The following is a 26458-nucleotide window of genomic DNA, read 5'->3' as shown; positions in this document are numbered from 1 at the left end:
TTGTCACCTACTGACTCTTTTAATGGGAAAGTTCAGCAATTGGTTTACATTTCTAAAATCAGAGCAGCAACATGACACTAAACACGTTTTCTCATAAACTTTTTTTTTTTTTGAGACAGTCTCAAGCTGTCGCCCTCAGTAGAGTGATATAGTGTCACAGCTCACAGCAACCTCCAACTCTTGGGCTTAAGCGATTCTCTTGCCTCAGCCTCCCAAGGAGCTGGGACTACAGGCGCCCGCCACAACGCCTGGCTATTTTTCGGTTGTAGTTGTCATTGTTGTTTGGCAGGCCTGGGCTGGATTCGAACCCCCCAGCTCCGGTGTATGTGGTTGGCGCCCTCAGCTGCAGATCTGTTTTGCAGATCTGTTCTCTGGCCATGCCGAAGTGATTCTCTCCTTCCTTAGAAGAGCATGAGCCTAAAATTATGCCTCATGAAATAGCGCAGAAGCCAGGGCAAACTATAACACCAAAGGTTGAGAACCCTCTGAAAAATCAGCTGATTCGGGGGGGAAGGGGGGGAGTAGGAAGTTCAAGTTCCACCCAAAAAGTACGACGCACCGGTATAAGGCACGCTTCCTGTGTGAAGCTCGGACTTTACCTTACAAATGCAAGCAATGAAACCTAGTCCTTATGTACCCTAATATTAATCTGAAAAAAGAAAATCAGCTTTTTTCCAAAAAGCCGGAAAATCACATGCTGCAGCTTATGCATTTATTTCGCGGCGCCTGGTTTCCATGTTCTCTTTTCCTCTGGGGGTGAACACCAGACGAGGTCGCTACTTTTTTTAAGCCTAAATTACAGTTCTGTATATCTTCCTGGTTCCGGATCCAGAAAAATCGTTCCAGCCTGCTTTTGTTGTCCAATTAGTGCATATGCCACGCTGTGGATTCTGGGAGACCAAGTCTCCGTGCAGTCAGGTTTACCGCACCCGTGTGAACAGCGGACTTCAATTCCCACAATGCATGGCGCGACCGTCATTCCTGCCGGGGTTCACTGTGAGGTGGCCGCCATCTTGCGTACGGAGTGCGGCTTGTTACCTCGATCCTGACCGCTGGGCTTTTAGTTCTTACAGATCTCCGCTTTGTGGCTTTCCTTTCACCTTCAAGGTGTCCTTTTAGAAGAAGATTTTATTGGGAGGTCGATGCAGAGCTGTGGAGTAAAGTGAGTAGACACCTCGTTTTCAGTGAGGGTGGGGGTGGTGCCGTCGTTTTTCGGTGTCTTCCGTTAGCGACTCGGGTTGTCGCCGGTTTGGCTGGACCCCTCAGATTAGCTGTTCGCTCCGTGGAAGCTGGAGTGAACTTTTGAGCCTCAGAGACCTCCAGAATTCCTAGACGGGATCCGAACTTGTTTTCGTTGCGACGAAGAGACCAGGTAATGTCGTTTTGCCCAGGCAGCTCTCTTTGGAGGTCATGTGGCACCGCGCTGAGGTGGTTTTTAGGCCGTACTGTGTGAACGGAGCCCTCCTGCCTTTCTTTGGGACTTTTCTCACATATTTCGAAGGAGGAAATGAGTAGCTGAGAGTTGGCCGAGGAGAAGGGCTGGTACTCTTCCCAGAAGTATCTTTTTTTTTTTTTTTGCCCTACCCCCGCTCCCTCCCAGTCCAAATTGAGGTGCTACACCCATTAGGGAATCGCATTTACTGTAACTACTCACAGTTCATGTGGCTGGCTCCCTAACCACTGAAGTGCAGGCACCCGTAACTGGAAGTTTTACTCTCCTTTTAAATACAGAATTGTGTGTCTATATCATCAAATATACAGATTATTGATTCAATTTTCTGAGCTTAAATTTTTTTAAGCTTTCTAAATTCAGAAATCATTTAGATTAAAGATGAAAAAAAAATTTTTTATAAGGGTACTAATTTCAGTGAGATCCCTCCCATAAATCATTGTGTTATGACAGTACTTTATTTTTTTTTCCAGTGGCATCACAGCTCACAGCAACCTCAAACTCTTGGGCTTAAGCGATTCTCTTGCCTCAGCCTCCCAAGTAGCTGGGACTACAGGCTCCCACCACAATGCCAGGCTGTTTTATTCCTTGTGGTTGTCATTGTTGTTTCAGCTGGCCCACGCTGAGTTCAAACTCACCAGCCAACCCACTGAGCTACGGGCACTGTCCTATGACAGTACTTAATAGGTGGTTTTAAAATTACCTTTTGTAGCTCAGTGGTTAGGACACAGTGGTTGGTTTGCAGGGCTAAACAACAGCTGCAACAACAACAACAAAAATAGCTGAGCATTGTGGAGGGCGTCTTTAGTTCCAGCTACTTGGGAAGCTGAGGTGAGAGAATTGCTTAAGCCCAAGAGTTTGAGGTTGCTGTGAGCTGTGACGCCACGGTACTCTACTGAGGGACAACATAACAAGACTGTCACACACACAAATTACATTTTGACTCTAATATTTTGGGAAAATGTTACATTAGATGTTTATATCACAACTGTAAATGTCTTTTTCTAGTTTTTTTTTTTTTTTTGGCTGGGGCCAGGTTTCAACCCGCCACCTCCTACATATGGGGCCAGCATCCTACTCCTTTTAGCCACAGGTGCCGCCCTTTCTAGTTTCTTATTTGTGAAGAAACTTAGATTTTTAAAATACTAGCTAATAATTATATGATTTTCTTTTACTCCTCAGATGCCTTATGATGAAATTGAAGCTAAATTCTTGGGACCTAGAGAAGAAGTAACAAGTGAACCACGCTATAAAAAATTGAAGTCAACTGCAGAGGCTTACATTTTTCCTCATCATACTAGTGCTGACTTCCACAAAAACCAAGAGAAAACTGGAAATGGTTGGGTCCCTGTGAGCATCACTGACGTCAGAGGATGTAGTTCTTTTCAGGAGGAAAAAACCAAAACTACTGATTTACTGAGACCTTTACATGATGTAGTGCCTGCTAATAGATCAGATGTTGTTGCATCCATTGATTCACAAGTTTTACAGGTTGCAGGTCCTCCATTACTGTCCACAGATGATGGGATATATAGCACAAGTAAAGCATTTATAGGACCCATTTACAAACCCCCTGAGAAAAAGAAATGTAAAGAAAGGAGGAATAAGGCAGACGACCTCACTGGTATAAATGACAAAGGAGGACAAAAAGAGAAACAGAAACTTAAGAAATCAGAGATTGACGATGAATTATTCCAGTTTTACAAAGAAATTGAAGAGCTTGAGAATGAAAAAGAGGATTTGGAAAACAATTGTAAGGAACCCGAACTTCCTCAGGAACAATTTATGCCCTATTATCAGGGCCATAATAATGATCTTTTAAAATCTGATGAAGAAAAGAAAGAGCTTAGTAATGCTCTTCAGTTACATTGTGGTTATCAACAGAGCTTGGAGGATGACCCCAGCAAATATCCCTGTAATGGACAAGTAATAACTACATTTTGTGATTTTCCTTTTACTTCCTTCAGGCCTGAATGGCAGTCAATGCATCCTTTTATAGAACCCCATGGTCCTCCTCTCCCCAGTTTGAACTATCATTTAAATATTCAAAGATTTACTGCTCCACCGAATCCACCATTAAGTATTTTCCAAGCCCAAGATGACTGTCAAATGCAAAATGGATATTTTGTAGATAGTTGTAATGTTAACTGGAATTGTTTGACTTTTGATCAGAGCAGTGAGTATACTGACTATTGTGAGACTAGCAGTAGCATTCATCCCTCTAGAAATGACTGCAGTATGCAAGGTGGATATATGAGTAATGGTTTCTGTGAAATCAGAGAAGGATATTGGAAAGATCTTTCTATGGACAAACATAATGCAACAGACAGGTTTGTGAACCAGCATTTTCAAGAGGAAAAGTTAAATAAATTGCAGAAGATACTTATTCTTTTAAGAGGCTTGCCTGGTTCTGGGAAAACAACATTGTCTCGGTAAGTAAAGGATACCAAGTGAACACTTGGTAATTCATTATTTAAAAATCATAAGTAATATGTTTTTGTGACATGTTCATGAATATGTTCAGTGACATGTTTTCATGTTTCTAGTAGAAGGTTTTTAATTTGTTATACTTTAGCATCTTACAGTGTAAATATTTTAAAAGATTTTTTCTGATAAAAAAATCTGGGAGAATCTGTATATATAGTTATGTTTTTATTTTGCTGAGGGCTTTAAAAATAGGTGCACCATGATAGCGGTGAAGCAAATGCTACTTGAGAACCATGTTGGCCTTCCCCTTTGAGTTAGCTATTCAAGAATAGTTGGACGCAGGGTTAGAAGATTTGAGTTTTAACTTGTTTATTTTACTTCGTGACCTTGGGCAAGTTTTGCTGTCTGTTGACGGAATGAATGATATCTGATTTTTCTGGAATTATTTTAAAGATCAAATGAGATAACCCAAGGAAAGGAATTTTGAATGTATTAAGCATTATGCCATGTTCATACTATTGATTGGTAGAGGGAACTCTTTTTTTTTTTTTCTTTTGGTTTTTTAAAATGTGGGGAAGATGAAGTGAGCCTGAATGGAGTTACAAGTAGTGATGTTTTACCGTATTATAAAATTTTACAAATTCCTGTTTTTGTTTACATTTTAAAACAATATATAGGGTGGTGCCTGTGGCTCAGTGGGCAGGGCGCCGGCCCCACATACCGAGGGTGGCGGGTTCAAACCTGGCCTGGCCAAACTGCAACAACAATAAAAAAATAGCCGGGTATTGTGGCGGGTGCCTGTAGTCCCAGCTACTTGGGAGGCCGAGGCAAGGGAATTGCCTAAGCTCGGGAGTTGGAGGTTGCTGTGAGCTGTGTGACACTACAGTACTCTACAGTGGGCGATAAAGTGAAACTCTGTCTCTATTAAAAAAAAAAAAACAATATACCTTTGTGCAGTTGTGGAAATAGCATAAAGAAAGCAATACAGATTGTTTGCAGTTTATTTAGGATGATTCAAGATTTATGCCAGACACCCGTAGCAAAGTGTAACCAGCCACATACCCTAAGGCTGGTGGGTTCAAATCTGGCCTGGGCCAGCTAAACAATAATGACAACTGCAATAAAAAAAATAGCCAGGCGTTGTGGTGGGTGCCTGTAAATTCGTTCGCAAAGATGAAAAGCTACTTGGGAGGCTTAGGCAAAAGAATTGCTTATGTCCAAGAGTTTGAAGTTGCTGTGAGCTATGATGCTTCTGCACTCTACCAAGGGCGACATAGTAAAACTCTATCTCAAAAACAAACAAAAAAAATTTATGCTAGACAAGGAAAAAAGAAAACTCGATATTTTTGAGGGAGGATAAAAGAAAGTCCAAGGAAGCATTTTGCAGATGTTTTATATTTACTTGTAAGATGATCTAACAATCTAAATAAAGGTTTCTTCAGAAAAGAGAAATTAGTAAGCATTTCATATTGTATACCAAATCAGTATACTGAACCCTGTAAATGCATTAGTGTACACAGTTATAATTTAATAAAAACAAAAAAAATTAAAAGAGAACTTAGAGAAAGGTTTAATTTATGTTATAGACGTTTCCAGGCAGATTATAAATTTTGATCTTTGCAAACAAATTTAAATTTTGGTCTTTTCATTTTGATTCCTTTTACATTAATGGTTCGTAAAGGAGATGAAATTTTGACTCTTTAGAAATGATAGAAGTTGGCTTGGCGCCTGTGGCTCAAGTGGCTAAGGTACCAGCCACATACACTTGAGCTGGTGGGTTCGAATCCAGCTCGGGCCTGTCAAACAACAATGATGGCTGCAACCAAAAAATAGCCGGGCATTGTGGCGGGCACCTGTAGTCCCAGCTACTTGGGAGGTGGAGGCAAGAGAATCGCTTGAGCCCAGGAGTTGGAGGTTGCTGTGAGCTGTGATGCCACCACATTCTAACCAGGGCGACAGTTTGAAGCTCTGTCTCAAAAGAAAAAAGAAATGATGGAAGTTAAGAGTGAGATCTCACAAAAATGGATATTCTTCTAGATTTAGGATATAATATCAGAGAAAATAAAAAATTGAAACTTGGGAATTGACTAAAGGGGGGGTCTGCTAGTTAGGACCACTTGACTACAGTAAGTAAGAAGAAACAAAGAAAAAAATTTGGGACAACATATTGGAAAATGTTGAAAGTAAAGGTGATTAAAGTAGTAGTAATTCAATAGAATTTCAAGAAGACATAATTGTAGTGGGAGATGATAGAGGTTATTATATATGATATGTATGTTTGAGGAATAGATATCTGATACAAGAATGGAAATGATATGTAGTACCAACAAGTATCATTTGTATCGTGATTTACAGTTTACAGAGTATTTTCATATATAAAAATGAGGTGGGTTGTACAGTAGAACCTCTGTAAAGTTGGTTCTTTACTGTAACAAACTGGTCAACAGAAGGGACTAGGCCTACTGTACTGATACAAACCTGTGGTGCTTGAGATTAGGTCAATTTAGGGAGGTGGTCAACAATGGAGGTTCTACTATATTTTCACTTTATAAAAGGAGCAGAGGCTACAGGAATAAAAGTTCAGGTTAAGTGACTGAGAAGTTAGAAAAACTGGTAGGAGATCAGGTAAAGTGACTGAGAAGTTAGAAAAACTGGTAGGAGATCAGGTTAAGTGACTGAGAAGTTAGAAACAATAGTGGGTTTTCCCTATGCCTTCACTTTAATATCTATTGGATGGCCTATACCTGACTCCTGACTTCAGGGAGCTTGGTTAAACAAAGCAGGAGTACTTCTTTAGGTAAACTTTTGTTTTTTGTTTTTTGTTTTTTTTTTTGGAGACAAGCTCTTGGTTTGTTGCCAGTGATAAGCCAGAGTGCAGTGTAGTCTTCATATTTCAGTAGAAACTTAAATTCCTAGACTGGAGTAATCCACTGCCGTAGCCTCCCGAGTGGCTGGAACTACCACCGTGTATGGCTAATTTTTGTATTTTTATTTTTTCTTCCTTTGCTGTTCTTGAACCACTCTCAAGTGATCCTCTGGCCGTGGTCTCCCAAATTGTTAGTATTACAGGCATGAGCCATTGTATGTTGTCAATATTTTTTTAATGAAGATGGGGCTGGTTATTTGAATGAAGTGGGGAAAAAAGGTTAAAAATCAGTAAATCATAGCTATCGGCTATTTGGAGCACTAAATTAAAAGACAGCAATGTTTAGTTTTGATATTTGGTAGCGAGTATAGGATGTTGGATAAAGTTTGAATTCTTTTGGTATAGTGTTCAAGTTCCTTTCTTCATTTAGTCCTTGCCCACTTCTTCATCTTCATATCTTTCTGCACTTGAACTTATATGTGTCCTCCACTGCAGCAGATAGGCTTGTTCATCATTTTCAGGGCTCTTTTTACTTAAAGGTTTTCTTAAATGCCTCTTTTTGAGGCTTTGGTTTGTCATCTCAGTCCTCAGTAGTCCTTCTGAATTTAGGTAGTGTTTGCCTTTATCGTTCTTTGTATTTAGCATAAGCTATATAAGACAGCATTATTTTTTTCATTTAGTGATAATTGACATAAGCAAATTTGGTTGTAAGTGGATGAGGCTTAGTTGTTCCCCTTTCCCCACAACTCTGCTTCCAGGTTTTTTGTGTTTGTTTTTTTTTTTTTTTAAATGTCAGCATGTGTCATTTTATTTTATTTTTTTGGTTTTGGCCAGGGCCAGGTTTGAACCCGCCACCCCTGGTATATAGGGCTGGCACCCTACTCCTTGAGCCGCAGGCACTGTCATACTTCCAAGTTTTAATGAAAGTTAAGTCTTAGACTAAATTCTAACACAAGTACAGACTTTAAATAATTATAAGTATGCAGTACAAAACAGTTCATACAACCTTTGTAGATATTATGAAGTGTCAGTTCTCTGTCCTTTTAGGAACCTGACAACACCTTTATGAAAGGTTCATTTGAGGCAAAATTCAAGAATTTCCTAGAGGTAGAATTTTGTTACCTATGTAGTTGGGATCAGGCAAACAAAATCCTTTCACCAGTGGTTGGACACTGGATAGTTTAGGGATCAAGCCTTGAGTGTCCCTTGAGTAGACAATAGATTTTACTCTTATACCTTGATCATGTAAGGAGGGGGTAGGGATTTGAAATATTTAGTTAATCCACATTTCTTGTACACTGCTGATTTCACCAATCAGAGTGTATTTTCACAAGCCATTAATTTCATTATTATATTAGCAATAAGTCTGGAGTGGATTAGAGATAAAAAAGGTAGTTGATGGCCAGGTGCAGTGGCTCATGCCTATAATCCTAGCACTCTTGGAGGCCGATGCAGGGATTGCTTGAGTTCAGGAATTCAAGACCAGCCTACACAAGAGCTAGACCCTGTCTCTACTAGAAAATAGAAAAACTAGCTGATGTGGTGGTGCGTGCCTCTAGTCCCAGCTACTCAAGAGGCTGGGGCAAGAGTATCACTTCAACCCAAGAGTTTGAGGTCGCTGTGAGCTGTGATGCTAGGGCACTCTAGGCTGAAGTTAACAGAGTAAGACTCTGTTTCAGAATGTATGTGTGTATTATATACATGCCTGTATATACATACACACATGAAAAAAATAAAAATAGAAAAAATTAGCTGGACATGGGAGGCTGAGGCAGGATGTCTTGAACCTGGAAGTTTGAGGTTGCAGAGAGCTATACTGACAGCATAGCTCTCTAGTCTGGGTGACAGAGCCAGACTCTGTCTCAAAAAATAAAAATAAAAAAAACAGTTGAAGAACTTGTACTAACCTTTTATAGCCACTTTTGGAGAGTAGCCTTTGTGCTAAGCTAGCAAGACCCTGGGATATAATTTCTTGATCAGGGTAGCATAATTCATCTATGTGATTTCACACTGTCTGTGCTAAAGTATTTCAAGTTAAGTTACAGTCATTCTTGTAACATAAACTTTAAATCTAGTCATCTGGATTGTAAAGCAGAGACCTAAGTTTGGCAACTTTATAATTCCCAGCGGTTTGCTCAGTGCCCCTGTCATAGTAGTAATAGCTAAAAGGTTACACTTTAGGACTATCCTCAGAACAGGTAGATGTTAATTTCTCATTTTATAGATGAGGATTCAGAATGGTACAGTAAATTTATCACAGATTACATGTCTTATAAGTACTAGAACTAGAACTCTTTTGTGTGTGTGTGTGCCTGACAGTCTCATTCTATTGCCCCTGGCTACAGTGCTGTGGCGTCATCTTAGCTCACAGCAATTTCAAACTCTTGGCCTCAAGCAATTCTTTTGCTTCAGCCTGCTGAGTAGCTGTGAGTACAGGCACTTGCCATAATGCCCTGCCTTCCTATATGTAGAAACTGAATTTCACTTTGGCTCAGGCTAGACTGGAACACTTGAGCTCAAGCAGTCCACTCTCCATGGCCTCCTGGAGTGCTAGGATTACTAGTGTGAGCCACCATAGCTCAGCTCTAAAACTAAAACTTGAGAAGCTTGGGGCTACTCCCAACCTCACTATGGTTTTTAAAACTAAACTGCCTCTGCCCTGGTTAGTGCTCAAGATGTTTTTATTTACCACAAAAATAAGTAAGTGAGGTGTATTCCACATTGTATATCAAATCATCATATTGTACCCCATAAATATATACAGTTATGACCTAATAAAAATTAAGTTATAAAAAAGATGTTTTTATTGATGGCTCTGGGAGAGGCAGTTTTAATAGCTTGGTTGTAGTTTTGGTGTTTATGGGTAGGGCAACTCAATATTAAGATGTCACTTCTCCCTCTAATTGATTTATAAATTCAGTGAAAACTTTAATCAAAACCACAAAAGGATTTTTGTATGAAGTTGGATAAGCCAATTCTAAAGTTCATGTGGTATGTAAATGTAGAACAATTTAAAGGAGTGGGCCTTTAAAGAAGGAGATAAGACTTTCCCTACCAGCTGTTAAAAAGTATTTTAAAACTTGCTATAATTACTAAAGTTACTATATGTATAACTTTACAACATAATCAGCAGGTAAAAATGTTCAATAAATGGGAATAGGATATTTGACTGTCAATATGGAAAAAGGTATTTAAAACTCTATCTTACCCCAGCTCTCTCCTTCCCTCCCTAAAAAACAAAACATAACAAAACCCCTCTACCTTACATCATTCACAAAAATAACTTCTGGATAGATATAGGACTAAAAGTAAAAAAATGTAGAAAGAAATACAGAAATTTTTTGTGATTTCATGGAATGTGTAAAATAGTGGGGTCGTTCTTTCCAGCCAAGAAGTACAGAGTGAATTGGAGAAAACAGGGTTGTTTGTTTTATCTTTGTCTGTTTTTTAAAACTATTGTGGATATTTACTGTGGTAGGCTGAATAATGTCCCCCCGAAGAGGTCTATGTCTTAATCCCTAAAACCTGTGTGTATGATACCTAGCATAATAAAAGAGGCTTTGCAGATTTGATTAAGTTAAAGGTTTTGAGATGGGGTACTATCCTGTATTATCAGAGCAGGACCCATGTAAGCATCAGAGTCAGATGAATGTAAGGACTGAAAGAAGAGGTCAGAAAGAAAACAAAATGCTATACTGCTGGCTTTGAAGTTGGTAGAAAGGCCCACGAACCTAGGTGTGTAGCTAGCCTTACAGGAGTGTTCAGCCCTCTTTTTTCTGCTGAACGTTGGAAAATAAAACTTGTTTTAGGCCACACAGTAAAGACTCAAACACTAATGAAAGTGACTAAAAAAAAAGAAGAAAAAGGTCCGTGCATGTTTTTTATTATATCCGATACCACAGAGAACACTTCAGAAGCTGAAAGAGCAAGTAACACATTCTAGAGAACCTCCACATGGAACACAGGCCTGCATATATTTTGTCTGTAGTTCAGTCAAACTGATTTCATACAACTAATTTTCAGGACTATAAGATAAATTCCTGTTGTTTTCCACCAAGTTTGTGGTAATTTGCTATAGCAACCATAGACACTAATGAATGTATGACAGTTGGGGAAAGAAATTTTTTTTCCTCTCTCTACTTTTGGAGGAGGGAGATCTCAATTTAAATTCCAGAGGAAAAATACATTTCTTTATACAGGTCTCTTTATTCTTAATTCAAGGACTGTTTAGAGGGTGAAGTGCCCCAGTAAAGTAGTTTGGGGGTAGGGGTGTACAAAGATAGTATGGAGGTAAAGCTTTCAATGAAGTGTTAGTTTTTCTCAAATTTTTTTAAATCACTTTTAAATGTACATGGATATATTAAAGAAATTAGTGTGCAGTTTAACACATTAATTTCCATGTGAATTGTATTTAATTTATGCTAGTTTTGATCTCAAGGCTTTGTGAGGCATATATGACCTGTCTTGACCTCATAAAACACCCTGGCCCCAGGGAAAAATTTTTTTCATTCTAATGTGGCTATCATTGTGTTTAAAACCATGAAAATGACCTTTCTCTCTCTCTTTTTTTTCCTTCATTTTTATTTATCAATTTTTTTCTTTTTTGAGACAGTCTCACTACGTCACCCTCAGTAGAGTGCTGTGGCATTACAATTCACAGCAACCTCAAACTCTTGGGCTTAAGCGATTTCTTGCCTCAGCCTCCAGAGTAGCTAGGACTACGGGCTACAGGCACCCCCACAAGGCCTGGCTATTTTTTTGTTGTAGTTATCCTTGTTGTTTAGCTGGCCTGGGCTGGGTTCAAACCCGCCAGCTTTGATGTATGTGGCTGGCACCATAACCACTTTGCTACGGTGCCAAGCCTCTCTCTCTCTTTTTTTTTTTTTTTTGAGACAGAGTCTCACTCTGTTGCCCAGTCTAGTATGCCATGGCCTCAGTCTAGCTCACTGCAACCTTAAACTTCTGGGTTCAAGCAATCCTCTTACCTCAATCTCCCCAATAGCTGAGACTACAGGTGCCCACCACAACACTTGGCTAGTTTTTCTAGTTTTAGCAGAGATGGGGTCTGCTCTTGCTTAGGCTGGTCTCAAATTCATGAGCTCAAGTGAACCTCCTTCTTTAGCTTTCCAGAGTTCTAGGATTATAGGCTTGAGCCTTCATTCCTGAACAAAAATGAACTCTCTTATAGGCCTGTTTTGGGAAAAAAGATTCACTTATTCCTTCCTTAAATGAGAAATAACAAGCATAGAGTACATAGGTTATTTATGGTGATACAATATTACCCTAAAACTTTATAGTTTAAAGTATCATTTATTGCCTGTTTTCTGTAGGTGAGGAATCTAGATGTCATTAAGTTAGATGGATTCCACTAATCTGTCAGTGCTGTAATCAAGGTGTTGGCTAGGGGTGTTCTGGTCTCAGGGCTTGGCTTGGGGGAGGGTCTACATCTAAGGGCTCTCATGAGATTGTTGATAGGACTCAGTTCCTTGTGAACAACACTGGCCTTAGTTCCTTGCTCTGGAGGCCTCCCGCGGTCAGTACTTTTGCTAGTTGGGCCTCTCTCCATTAGTTAAGACTGCTCATTTCCAAAGTGAGATAGAAAACATGAAGGCCCAAGTCAGAGACAGAAGCCACTTTTTTTTCTTGCCGTCTCAGAAGTGACATCACCTGTGCCATATTCTATTCCTTAGAAACTAGTAACTAACTAAATTCAAGTACACTCCAGGGAAGGAAGGATAAGCTACAAGGGTATGATTACCAGAAGGCAAGGCTCATTGGTTTGAGGGTTAGGTATTTTGGGTCTCTCACCAGTGTATCTTTGTAACTGAGTTGGCCTAACTTCTGAAATTATTTTTCTTCCAAGATTTGTTTAATATCAAATTATCAGGGTTGTTCTGAGAAATAAATGAGTTCATAGATATATATAAAATGTTTGGAGCCAGACTGAGTGGCACATGCCTGTAGTCCTAGCTATTTGAGAGGCTGAGACAGGAGGATTGCTTGAGTCCAGGAGTTCATAATTAGCCTGTAAAAAACATAAGACTCCATCTATTAAAAAAAAAAGGGGGGGATTGGCATATAGTAGGTTCTCAAAAAGATAGCTTCGTTTTGAAATAATACAAATAAAGTGGTCACTGAGCCCAGTTCTGATTTTTCTTTTTCTAAATTAGATAGTAACCTACTCACAGTCTTAAATTTTGACATCCTGAGGATTCATTTTATTAACTGATTTGACCTGAGAGAGTTCTGATATAATCTGGCTATAAGAATTTTGAAAATACTAATGTTCTTAAGTAACTTACTTTTGGTTCATATGCTTAGTATGACATCAGATATTCCTAGATTCATATAGCTGTTTTTTTTTTGTTGTTGTTGTTGTTGCAGTTGCCACTGCTGTTTTAGCTTGCTGGGGTCAGGTTCGAACCCATCACCCTCGGTATGTGGGACCAGTGCTTCACCCACTGAGCCATAGGCCCCGCCCTATAGTTATTTTTTAAAGTCCCTAAAGCTTCATAGTTTGAGATAGTTCGGGGAATTTGAAAAAGATGCATGAACAGTCTGTCCTGTCAGAGAGGAAAAAGTCTTTCCAAGCTAATCTTATACACTAGTTATAATTTATGTATTTAAGAAGATATTCTTCATAGAGGTTTGTGTTTGATGTTGACCTGGTCTGATTATATATTGATAAACTGTCTCTTCCACATCATTTTTTTAATTTGAGACAATTTTAAATCATTTCTTGAATACAAAAACTATAATAGTCATGTAGTATAGCATTATTAACATGTTTTGTTTTGTTTTTTATAGATAGTCTTACTCTATTGCCCAGGCTAGATAGAGTACCATGGCGGCAGCCTTGCTTATGGCAACCTCAAACTCCTGGGTTCAGATGATCCTCCTGTCTCAGCCTCTCGAGAGCTAAAACTGAAGGCTCCTGCCACCCCCCAGCTAGTTTTTCTGTTTGTAGGAGAGACATAGTCTAGAATTCCTGAGCTCCAGGTATATTCCCACCCTGGTCTCTCAGAGTACTGGGATTATAGGCAGGAGCCACCGTGACCATTATTAACATCTTAAAAATCATCTGCTAGTAAAGTAATTGAGTGGGGAAGAAAAGGAAGCATCTGTTTAGGAAAGGTGATGTCTGAATTTCTGGTACTGTTGAATATAGTTAGGTATGTTGGATTAAGATCAAAATCTTGTTTTGGGTAATTGAGCTTTGCTTTAGAATGCATGTTCATATTCTAGGTTATCTATATAGGCAAATAAGAGGCCAAATATATTGCATGGGTATATTTTGGAAAAATCATCGCTGTTTAAAAAAGAAATCCAACTCCAATCTCCAGATGTAAACTTTCATTTGGTTTGTTTGAAGTAATTTGAACAATTTTTTAAGTGGAAATATTTATTTTAAATTGTTTTATTTTGATACATATGATTTTATTTTTGTTATAAAACATACTGTCTACTCTCCATATCTGTAGTTCCACATCTGTGGATATAACCAACCATGAAAATAATTGGACAAAAAAACAATTCCATCTATATTAAACATATATACAGCTTTTTTTTTTATCTTGTCCTTACTCCCTAAACAATACAGTTCAACTATTTACATAGCATTTACATTGTATTAGGTCTGTAAAGTATACAGGAAGATGTACATAGTTTACATGCAAACAGCCCTTTAATATATCTGAGACTTGAGCATCATTCTTTCTTTTTTTATTTTTTGAGACAGTCTCACTTTGTTGCCCAAGGCTATGGTGTCATGGCCTCAGCCTAGCTCATAGCAACCTCAAATTCATGAGTTCAAGTGATGCCTCAGCCTCCTGAATAGCTGGGACTGTAGGCACGCCCACCATAACACCTAGCTAATTTTTCTGGTTTTGGTAAAGATGGGTCTCATTCTTTTTTTTTTTTGAGGCAGAGTCTCACTATGTCATCTTCAGTAGAGTGGTGTCAAAGCTCACAGCAACCTCAAACTCTTGGGCTTAAGCGATTCTCTTGCCTCAGCCTCCCAAATAGCTGGGACTAGAGGCGCCCACCACAACACCTGGCTATTTTTTGTTGTTGTTGCTGTTGCAATTGTCATTGTCGTTTAGCTGGCCTGGGCTGGGTTCGAACCCACCAGCTCTGGTATATGTGGCTGGCACCCTAGCCACTGAGCTATAGGTGCCGAGCCAAGGGGTCTCCTTGTTTGGGTTGGTCTTGAACACCCTGTGCTCAAGTGAACCTTCCTCCTCCTGTGACCACCCATAGTGCTAGGATTACAGGCTTGAGCCACCACTCTGGGCCTTCATCATCATCTTTGGCTTTGGTATTTGAGGGTGGTCCTAGAATCAATTCCTCATGGATACCAAGGGATGCTGGTGTATGATTTTATTATAAGCTGAGGACATGTCATCTCTAATAGTTGAAATCCTCTTACTGCTTTTTTATTGAATCATCCCAGGCCAATATTCTTGTACATTTAATTCCTTCTACTATCTTCCATCCCTCCCCCATACCAAAATTATATGCTTAATGGTTAAGGAAGAGGAGGGAAACAAAATACATTGTTATTGTTGGAGCCAAATCATTACCTTCTGTGTTTTCCCTGTCTCAGCACACTCCCAATCTCTTTTATGAGTCATTGGTTAGGGGATTCAGTGATGTTTACAAGGGGAACAAGAGTTTACATTCAGTGATGTTTACAAGAGTTCCCCTTGTAAACATCACTGTTCCTTACAAATTTAAGTTGGTATCATATTTTGCTTTTTTTTTTTTTTCTGATACCATATTTTCAAAACAAAGCTTAGGCTGGACATGGTGACTCTTTCCTATAGTCCTAGTACTTTGGGAGGCCCAGATGGGAGGATTGCTTGAGATCAGGAGTTGGAGACCAGCTTGAACAAGAGTGATGTCCCATCTCTACAAAAAACAGAAAAATTAGTTGGGTGTGGTAGCACATGCCTGTAGTTCCTAGCTTCATTGGAGGCTGAGGCAGAAAGATTTCTTGAGTTCAGGAGTTTGAGGCTAGCCTGGGTGACAGAGTAAGAACCTATCTCAAGAAAAAAAAATTAAAAAGTAAGTTTTAGATGTGAGGCAGTATTTGAAAACTGAAAACTTTTTAAGGTGGTTCAGCTCTCGTGCTTTTCTGTTGGCTATCTTCTCTATATACTTGTAGGTAAGTATCAGAAATTGATTTAATAACCTTTCCTGTGTGGTTTATTCCTAATGATGCTAGATTTTATAAATGGCACTTTTATGATTTCTTTCATTAACAGAATTCTGCTTGGTCAGAGTCGTGATGGCATTGTGTTCAGCACTGATGACTATTTTCACCATCAAGATGGGTACAGGTATAATGTTAATCAACTTGGTGATGCCCATGACTGGAACCAGAACAGAGGTTTGTTTTAGGCCAAATCTCCTGGGATAGAATATTTGGCTATGAGTCAGAAGACCTAGGTTTTATTCTTGACTTAGCTTTTTACCAGTTAAATGACTTTTGTGAGCCATTTAAATAGCTTTCAGAGGCAATTTTGTTATCTGTAAGAGGTGATGATAATTATACTTGCCCTACCTGATCGGAGGTAGCTTGATCGGAGGTGTTGAAAAAGCAGAGAACTTTGTAAACTGTGAGTAGTATACCAGTACAAGGTGGCAAAATTATAGTTATGGGATATTTTGATAGGCTTTATTTTATATCTCATGAGTAAATTCAAATACTGTTATGTACCCCTAAAGTATTTCCTTGAGATTCATGCTGTTTTCCAACACTAATTGTAATGGCTATGAATATTAGAAGTTTTTCTCATTGGTGTTGCTCCACAAGAAACTTACTTAATACATTTTTTACAGGACATTGGGCTATTTCTGTTCATCATTAACAGGGTGCACATCTTAACCTGGGCTGCACATTTAAAGCACATAGGGACTTTTTAAGAAAAAAATTATGTCTGGACTTCAATCCCAGAGATTCTGGTTTAATTGATCAGAAGAGTGGCCTAAGCATTGTTTTTGTTTTGTTTTGTTTGGGGTTTTTTTGTTTTTTGAGACAGAGTCTCACTTTGTCACCCTTGGTAGAATGTCATGGCGTCACAGCTCACAGCAACCTCAGGCTCTTGGGCTTAAGTGATTCTCTTGCCTCAGCCTCCCAAGTAGCTGGGACTACAGGCTCCAGCCACAACACCTGGCTATTTTTTGGTTGCAGTTATCATTGTTGTTTAACTGGCCCGGGCCAGGTTCAAACCCACCAGCTCCTCCGTGTATATGGCTGGCACCATAATCACTGTGCTATGAGTACTGAGTCTTGAGCATTGTTTTGTTTGGTTGGTTGATTTTCTTTTTTCTTTTTTTTTCTTTTTTTGAGTGTTCTCTAGGTGGTTCTTAGGTGTAGTCAGAATTGAAACCTGTTGGTCTAGAACTCTGTAAATCTAGAAGAATTCTAGAGAATTCTCTAGAAATGTGTATACTATGTTATTTTTGAAAAGGTGAATGCATTGATAGTTAAACAAATAGCTTTTGGGTTTTTTTGGGGGGGGGGGGAGGGGTTTGAGTCAGAGCCTCAAGCTGTCTCCCTGGATAGAGTGCTGTGGCATCACAGCTTGCAGCAACCTCCAACTCCTGGGCTTAAGCAATTCTCTTGCCTCAGCCTCCCAAGTAGCTGTGACTACAGGCGCCCGCCACAACACTTGGCTATTTTTATTTATTTATTTATTTGGTTGTAGTTGTCATTGTTGTTTGGTAGGCCTGGGCTGGATTCAAACCCACTAGCTCTGGTGTATGTGGCTGGTGCCTTAGCATTGTTTTGTATTTGGTAGGCCTGGGCTGGATTCAAACCCACTACCTCTGGTGTATGTGGCTGGTGCCTTAGCATTGCACCGAGCCTATTGTGAAAAATTTTCAACCTAGATTAGAGAGAGCATAATGAATCTCATACACCAGCACCAGAATTATCAGTTATCAAGATTTTGATACATGAGTTCCTTTTTGTTTTTCTCTGTCTTTTTAATTTGCTAAGGTATTTTTAAAACAAATTCTATACATCATATGTTATACATTTCATATTAACCTTTTTACTTATTTACATTTCATTTAACTACAATGCCATTATTACACACTAAGAAAAAATCCCAGTTCCTTGGCATCATTGTAACCTAGCCTGTAATTGAATTCTCCCAATTGTCTTCAAAAGGGGAAACAAGATCCTCAAAATATGTTTTGTTTTATTTTCTGTTAATTATGTTAATCTAGTTAATTTTCCTTCTTTTAACCCTTATTAGCTTGTTTCAGACATGAGATCATTTGTCTTATAGAATGTTCTGTATCCTTTAGTGGTCTGCTTCCTGGTGGTAACAATTTAACTTGGTCCTCTTGGTCCTCCTGTATTTTCTGGAAGTGGAAATTTGCTCTAGAGGCTTGATTGTTCAACTTTTTTTTTTTTCTTGGCAGGCCCATATTCAGTTGTCTCAGTCTTAGTGAGTAGCTCCGCAGGAATGGCCTGCTCTATTATCAAGTTTCCTATTTATCCAACCATGAATTGTTTCCTACGTCAGTTATTCCATTAACAGTTGCAAAATGGTGATTTTTAGGTCTGTTATACCTTCCATGTTTAGTAGGTAAAATTCTTCTGTGATGAAGTATTACAGAATTTGCTCTCAATTAAAGCTACCAACTAAAGTTGTCCTAAAGTATATATATACAAGTATACATAAATGCTTTCTCTTTTAATTTTTAATTAGAGTAAGGAATATCAATGAGGTATGTGCTTTTTGTTTGTTTGTTTGTTTAGACAGAGTCTCATTCTGTTGCCACAGCAACCTCAAACTTTTGGACTCAAGTGATCCTCTTGCTTCAGCCTCCCATAGCTGGGACTACAGGTGCCCAGCTGAATGCCTGGCTAATTTTTCTGTTTTCTTTTTTTTTTTTAAGTGGAAATGGGGTCTCATTCTTGTTCAGGCTGGTCTTGAACTCCTGAGTACGAATGATCCTTCTGCCTTGGCCTCCCAGAGTGCTAGAATTATAGGCATGAGTCACTGTTCTTGGCCTCTTTGATGTTTTTAAAACGCCATTGGGCATTGTTACCCAAATCAAATAATGATAGTATTGTAATTCTAAAAATGTTTGGGATTATGTTTGGGCTAAAGGGAAAGAAAATTAGGTGATAAATGGAATAAATAAAAGACAGTGGACCAGAATCATTGTACCTTCGGTGGACCAGAAAGTTTGTGTAGGACATTTTTTCTCATTGCAATACTAGTGTAGAATATTTCATTGAAATGTTTATGGCATCTGATCTGAATTATGTTAATTATACTGTTGAATAGAATAATGGTGTCTGGATAAACTACTAGTTTTCTCTTCCTTTTTTTTTTTTAACATTTTATTTATTTATTTATTTTTGGCCGGGGCTGGGTTTGAACCCGCCACCTCCGGCATATGGGACCGGCACCCTACTCCTTGAGCCACAGGCGCCGCCCGTGTTTCTTTTTTTTTTCTTTTTTTTTTTTTTTTTTTTTTGAGACAGAGTTAAAAAAAACTCATCCTAGTTCATAGCAATCCCAAACCCCTGGCTTCAGGTGATCCTTCTGCCTCAGTCTCTCAAGTAGCTGAAATTACAGGCCCCAGCCACAATGCTTGGCTAATTTTTTGTATTTTTAGTAGAGACAGGCTTTCACTCTTGCTTAGACTGGTCTCAAAATCCTGAGCTCAAGGGATCTGCCTGTCTAGGCCTCCCAGAGTGCTAGCTAGAATTACAGGTGTGAGCTACGGTGCCCAAACCATTGGTTTTCTTATCAGTATAATAAAGATGGATGTTAATACCTTTAAATGCCAGGTACCATTCTGGGAAAATCTGTCTGCTCATGTTTATTATTAGAAGAATCTAAATTAATTTTAGAATACTTACAAATTGAAAACATCTCTAAGGTGTCATTCTTTCTTAAAGCATGATAGTTAATTTGTTTAAGAAAACTACTGTCATTATTTAGGTATTCAAACATTTTTACTTAGGAGCTCCATTCTTGTGGAGTATACTGGCTATAAAGAGGATGAAAAGAGGATACTCCCCTCCCCCATGCCTACAAATTAGATTTATTTGGTCATTAAGTTCCTTTTGTAGAACACAGCTCCTTGGATGTGTGAGCCTAACAGACATTTGGATAATTATTTCAGTACATTTTTTTTTTCTTTGCAGTTTTGGCCGGGGCCGGGCTTGAACCCCATAACCCCAGTATATGGGGCCAGCACCCTACTCCTTGAGCCATAGGTGCCGCCCATTTCAGTAATTTTTTTGAATGGAAGATTTGATTTCTGTGATTGGAGATAGAACAATGGGAGATGATAGCATCTTGATGCTAGGGCTAATGGATGATAATTTATTTGTGATCCAAATTCTAAATTTCTTTCAATATTCCCAAATATGTGTTCTGCCATAGTCATATTCTAACTGACCTTTAGAATTCTGTTTTAGACAGATGTATAAATGTTTTATTCTTTTGAACTTAGTGGTTTGAATTCTAAGTCCCAAGAAAATATCCTTATGTTTGCATTTTGCCTTTTAAATTTCATCAAATGTTCTTAATTTTAATCATTTTCTTGTCTTGTGTATATACACTGTTGTCATTAATACTGGCCCTCTGTGACAGTGATTCTCCTCTCATGGTAGAAAAGATGGCATTGGGATAAGGAGATGCAGTTTAGAAAAGTTCTTTTCTTCCTCATGTCCCAATTTGAGGAACATAGTCTCCACAAACTCAGTTTTCTGTGATATTTAGCTACTTGATCTATAAAGTTTTGATCATAAGTTATGATAAATCGATACTTTTTTAAATATAAGCGTTTCTCTTTTTTTTTGTAGAGACAGAGTCTCACTACTTTATGGCCCTCGGTAGAGTGCCTTGGCATCACACAGCTCACAGCAACCTCCAACTCCTGGGCTTAAGCGATTCTCCTGCCTCAGCCTCCCGAGTAGCTGGGACTACAGGCGCCCGCCACAACGCCTGGCTATTTTTTGGTTGCAGTTTGGCCGGGGCCGGGTTTGAACCCACCACCCTCGGTATATGGGGCCGGCGCCCTACCGACTGAGCCACAGGCGCCACCCAATATAAGCGTTTCTTATTTCAAAGGCATTATTTATTATTTGTACATTGTAGGAAATTAGAAAATACAGATAAACATGAAATGCAAATATTCCTACCACCTATAGATGGCTACTTTTATTATCTTAGTAAATCTTCCCAAATCTGTGTTTCCATCTAAATAAGATAATATTTAACTATTGTCATGTAACTTGCTGTTTTCATTTAATAATCTCCATCTTTCCACCTTAATAAGTTTTTACCCCTTCTCATACTCAGTCCATATTCAGAAGTAACTTGTTTCTTTATCTCCTATATTTCCTGCAAATGAATGTTAGCTACAGACCGAAGCTTTCCTGTAAATTTAATAAATGTCCCCAAAAGTCTTTTTCTGAAAACCAGCATCTATTCTGGAGAATATACCTGGAATGTGGTTATGTTTCTTTACTTCCCTGTTAACCTAGTGGAGGGTTTTGTTGTTACTGTTTTTTTAGTAGCAGTTAAAAAAGTGATTGCATAATTTTGGTTTTAAGTAGAGATGTAGTTTATTTCCCAATAATAAATGTTTAAAATTGTATTTTCTTTGTGTATTTTAACCTAATAATTCTGGGGTTTGTTTTTATTTTTTAAATTTATTTCTTATTTCAGCAAAACAAGCTATTGATCAGGGGAGATCTCCAGTTATAATAGACAACACTAATACACAAGCATGGGAAATGAAACCATACGTGGAAATGGTAAATATGAAATATGAGAGAGTTTTTATTTTTTATACTTTTCAGCTTTTTATGTTCTGAAATGTTGGCCAATTGATCTTAATTATTAAAACATTTGTCCTTGTTTTATACAGAAGTTTGTTGATTTGCTTAGTTTGTTAAAAATTATGAATGGTACTTATTAAGGAATAAGCTCATCTTACTAGTTTTGTCTGATCTTGAGAATCATAGTTGAAATTTGGTTAAGTAGTCTTACAATTTTTATAAACTATATTATTTTATAAAGTAACACTTTTTCTTGGTTGACCAAATTTGGGAGTATTGTCTAATGACATTTGTATCTGTCTGCCTTCTTTTTACTTTAAGAAGTATTCTCTGGGTTTTTGTCTTCTTCCTTTTCTTTGTGTAGGCCATAGGAAAAGGATACAGAGTAGAGTTTCATGAACCTGAAACTTGGTGGAAATTTGATCCTGAAGAATTAGAAAAGTAAGGCACTTCAATTTTTATTAAATTCTTATCTTTTCCCCCCCTTTGTGAATTCCTGCATCATTTTACAGTTTATTGAATGCTAGGTGCAAGGAACTCTGAAGGTGAAATTAGGACTTTTCCTTCTCGTTTTGGCCTAGCCAGCTCTCTAGTGCATTGTCCTTCCACCTTCTTCTCCTTCCCATTTTAGGCCCCATCAACTTTTTACCTTGTGCTTTCATCTTACTCCTTCATTTTCATCTTTGCAACTACAGGTCCATAATCCCATATCAAGATCCTTGAAATCAATGTGTTTTGAAATTTAGGTATTTTGAATTTTAGAAGGGTAATATAGTGCATATATACCAATTACTTGACATTTCTTCTAGAATTTGGGGCAGCCTGTCAATGGTCAAACATGTAAATATTTCTGCAGCATATCATGACTAGTTAGCTAAGTAGAAAGGAAAGATTCTTCCTATTCTAATGGTAATTCTGAGTAGGTTGCACTGCCAGATGAGTATAGATATAGTTAGGTTTTGCTGCCATATGAGTCAACAAAAACCTTAAATTTTCAGAGCTTATTAGACTTCAGAACTGGTGCTGAGAGATTGTGGACTTGTATTAATTTCAACTCTGCTCTCCCATTTGTGTTTACCTTTATGTTTTTCCCGACTGGCTTTTTTCTTTCCTTGCTTTCACTACCCCCCGCCTTTGGTACCAACTTTATTGAGATGTAATTTGCATATCTTACAATTCACCCATTAAAGTATAATTCATTGGTTTTCAGCATATTCAGAAGGTTGTGCAATCTCACACCCCCCTTTTTAAGGTAGCTTTTCACCTTGCACTCGGTTTGCCCTCTTCTAGCTTCAAGCTGTTATTCTGTGTATGGGGTCCAGCTAATTTTATTCTTTCCCTTTGCCTTTTCTTCCTTTGGCTACTTTCTTTCTTTCTCTTATTTGCATGCTGTAGTATGTCCATATACAGTTTGGTAAACTGATAAATTTATTAGTATTACTATCTGTATTATTTGCCAGCCTAGTTATGTGTGTGTGTATCACACCCAAGATGGAAGAGACAGTTTAAAAACTGATATTTGAGAGACTGTTGAAATTTATTACTTTCTTATTATAAGTTGACTTTACATTAAAAAGCCAGCTTAACTGATATCTGGCATACTTTGATTTTTGAAAAGAATTCAGTTATTAATTTTGACATCTTAGTGACTTAATCATATCCTGCAAATTTTCAACCTCAAATCTTTTTTTATTCTTCTATCTTTTTTGTTTTCTCTTGTATGTAAATACCAGATTTGAAAAGTAAACATTTCTCTGTGGCTTTTTCTGGGAAAAAATGAGTTAGCATTAGTACATCTAGAACTATAATGTTAAGTAAAATATGTTTCTGTATGTCTCTTATGTCTAAGTCAAGTTACAGAAAACTTTTGAGGGTAAAATAAGTTGTCAGAAGTTCTTTGAGGGTCAAGAATAAATTTTAAACCACTTTTTGTTGTCCTATAAACTTACATACAGAATAGTACATAAAATATAAATATACAACCTAACAAAGTTCTTACAAGACCAGTACACATTTAGCTATCACCCATGTCATGGGAACGTGATTAGCACCTCCGAAGCTCTTTGCCATTCCTCTTCCTAGTCACAGTTACCTTTCGTTCTCTAAAGATAACTACAGGTTTTCCTTGGTAATCATAATTACTTTCTTATTTTTTTTAGTTTTACTATGTCTTTTGCCTTAATATCATAGTTTAATTTGCCTTCTGTCAAATTTTTTATATATATAATTATATATAAAGAATATATAATTATAAAATTTGTATTCCTTTGTCTAGTTTGTTTCACTCAACATTATGTTTGTGAGAGATGTCTAAATTGTGTCTCTATAATATTGTATTAATATCTTAAAAATGTGAGACCTATCATAAAATAGCTTTTAAAAAAATAATAAATATTTTATGTGGATTTTTCTAAGTTCTAGAAGTCCACTAAATCCTTTAATTCTTAAAGTAGTATTTAATAATCTTTGATTTTTTTTAAATTATTAAATCATAGCTGTGTATATTAATGCGATCATGGGGATCTTTGATGTTTTTATTAAAAGATGGGGATATATTCTGCGGCACCTGTGGCTCACTGGGTAGGGTGCTGGCCCCATGTACCAAGGGTGGCAGGTTCGAGCCCAGCCTCTGCCAAACTGCAACAAAAAATAGCTGGGCATTGTGGTGGGCGTCTGTAGTCCCAGCTGCTTAGGAGGCTGAGGCAAGAGAATTGCCTAAGCTCAGGAGTTGGAGGTTGCTGTGAGCTGTGATGCCATGATACTCTACTGAGGGCAACAAAGTACGACTCTGTCTCTTTAAAAAAATAAGAAGAACAAAAAAGATGGGGATATAGTCAGCAGGTTCAGTGACTAGGTAGTTCTATGCGAAGAAGTTATAAATTAATTGCATTTTGCTGTGAGTTAGTGTCTTTAAACCTTCAAAAATATTGTCAAAAACTTAGAGATAGCCAATATAAGTATATATAAAATGTGGGTAAATGAAATACATACTTTAATGTTTATTTCAAAATATAATTTAGAATCTGTATACTATTCCTCTAAAATAGTTTATTCTGTAAACCTTTGCATTCTAAAGAAAAGATTTACAATCCTTTTCTTTTTTGGTAGGAGGAATAAACATGGTGTGTCTCGAAAGAAGATTGCTCAGATGTTGGATCGTTATGAATATCAAATGTCCATCTCTATTGTAATGAATTCAGTGGAACCATCACACAAAAGCACACAAAGACCTCTTCCTCCAGATGGGAGACAGAGGTGGGGTGGCTCTCTAGGCTCACATGATCAAGTTTATGTCACAAATAATCATTAAGTTGGTTATTTTCAACTAGCAACATTTGTTGTTTGCCCTTAAGAAAAATTAGTGAGCCTATCTTGAAGTTTAAATACTTTCAAATAACAAAGACCTACGTTGCCTCACAAAAGATGTTCCCAGCCAAGTTGTTTAAATTCTAAAGTGTAAATAAAAATTATATAAAATTGCATTTTAAATGTTTTTTATAATCTTTTGTTGTAATACTTTTGGTTGTTATGAAAACACCTGAGTAGAATAGTGGGTAGAAACTAGGATGATTTTCTATAATTGAATTTTAAACTAATTTTATCTATTTTGTAGATAATGTCAAACAGTTTTTTTACAGTTCATACCTAAATCTAACTTTTGATAAAACTTTAGTATTTTCCCTTCAGTATCTTAAATATATAAGAATACAGTACTAACTTATTATAGGGTACCTTAGTTGATGCCTCTGTTCATTATACAGGTAAAATTATATTTCAGCTAATTCATCTGTGTGTCAAAATTATTTTTAAGCTATAAGCAGCGTATCATGTATTTCAAACAGAATTCCCCAGCAGAGCTATACAGTAGGTATATCAATCACTTAGAGAGTTTTTTCTGTAGTATACATATTCATCATGTAATGCATACATATTCATCTTTCTTCTCAACCTGTCTCCCTACTCCATGCACTTGCAAGTTCTGGAAGAAATAAAGAGGCTCTGAGTCACTGCGTAGTTAGAAGAAGCTTCTAAGATGATTGTAATGTTTCACTTCTCTGTATTCAATTTTATGCCGTATAATTCTAATATAAAAATATTTTGGACGGTATCAGTCATAAGATTTGTCCTATGGAATATTCTATTCTTCTAGTACTAATTTTCCTGTAGTGCCAACTGCAGTTTTCTCACTGGATGGTTTGGATACTTTTCTCTATTAGATTGTGTTTCTTGCGATTAAAAAATTGAAATGGAATTCATTTCAGAAATGGAATTCGTCTTCAAACAGAGAACTTTACCTGAACTGTCCTAGAAAATCTTCCCCTTAGTATCACCACCTTTTTTGTTTTGTTTTGTTTTGTTTTGTTTTTTTAGACAGAATCTCATCCTGTGGCCCTGGGTAGAGTGCCGTGGCATTATCATACCTCACAGCAACCTCAACAAACTCCTGGGCTCAAGTGATCATCTTGCCTCCATTTTTCTATTTTTTTAGAAAAAAAATAGAGACAGAGTTAGTAGAGACAGTTTCTCCCTCTTCCTCAGGCTCGGCTCAAACTCCTGAGTTCAAGCAATCCACCTGCCTCGGCCTCCCGGAGTGTTAGGATTAAAGGTGTAAGCTACTGCGCCCAGCCTCTTTTACTTCCAGTGTTTTATGAAAAACATTTCTTTAATCTTTGCTTTCATTTACTCTTTTTTAGGAAAAAGACCTCAGCTAATTATAACACTGTTTAATCATTATGATTCTTCTTATCTTTTACATATGTATTTCACGGCCTTTAAACCTCTTAATCCAGCCTGTTGTGAATCCCATAATCTTTCGCTATTGTTTTAAAATCTTTTGCTGTTCTTTTCAACTTTAAATATGCTCTCATATCTTTATATTACTTTTTAAAGT

At 37.6% G+C, this 26458-nt stretch overlaps 1 protein-coding gene across 6 annotated transcripts in view; it reads left to right on the top strand.

Moving 5' to 3' along the window:
* Positions 1-973: 973 nt before the first annotated feature.
* The window catches only part of N4BP2L2 (NEDD4 binding protein 2 like 2), a 96643-nt gene continuing 71158 nt past the window's right edge, over positions 974-26458 (top strand). For 4 of the 6 annotated variants that reach the window (XR_008374582.1, XR_008374581.1, XM_053563396.1 and 1 more), the window contains exons 1-6: positions 974-1162; positions 2633-3882; positions 16010-16134; positions 21455-21543; positions 21932-22008; positions 24676-24822. Coding sequence is in view for 4 of the 6 variants with exons in the window: in XM_053563396.1 (XP_053419371.1) it covers positions 2633-3882; positions 16010-16134; positions 21455-21543; positions 21932-22008; positions 24676-24822 (1688 nt within the window). In the remaining 2 variants the exon portion in view is untranslated. Of the gene's footprint in view, positions 1163-2632; positions 3883-16009; positions 16135-21454; positions 21544-21931; positions 22009-24675; positions 24823-26458 lie in introns of those variants that run through there. The other 2 variants (XM_053563397.1, XM_053563399.1) reach the window with 2 other exon arrangements.

Source organism: Nycticebus coucang, chromosome 15 (genome assembly GCF_027406575.1).
Source record: "Nycticebus coucang isolate mNycCou1 chromosome 15, mNycCou1.pri, whole genome shotgun sequence".
Taxonomy (NCBI): domain Eukaryota; kingdom Metazoa; phylum Chordata; class Mammalia; order Primates; family Lorisidae; genus Nycticebus; species Nycticebus coucang.
Note: the sequence above shows the minus strand (reverse complement) of the source record. Positions and strands in the feature narration are given on the sequence as shown.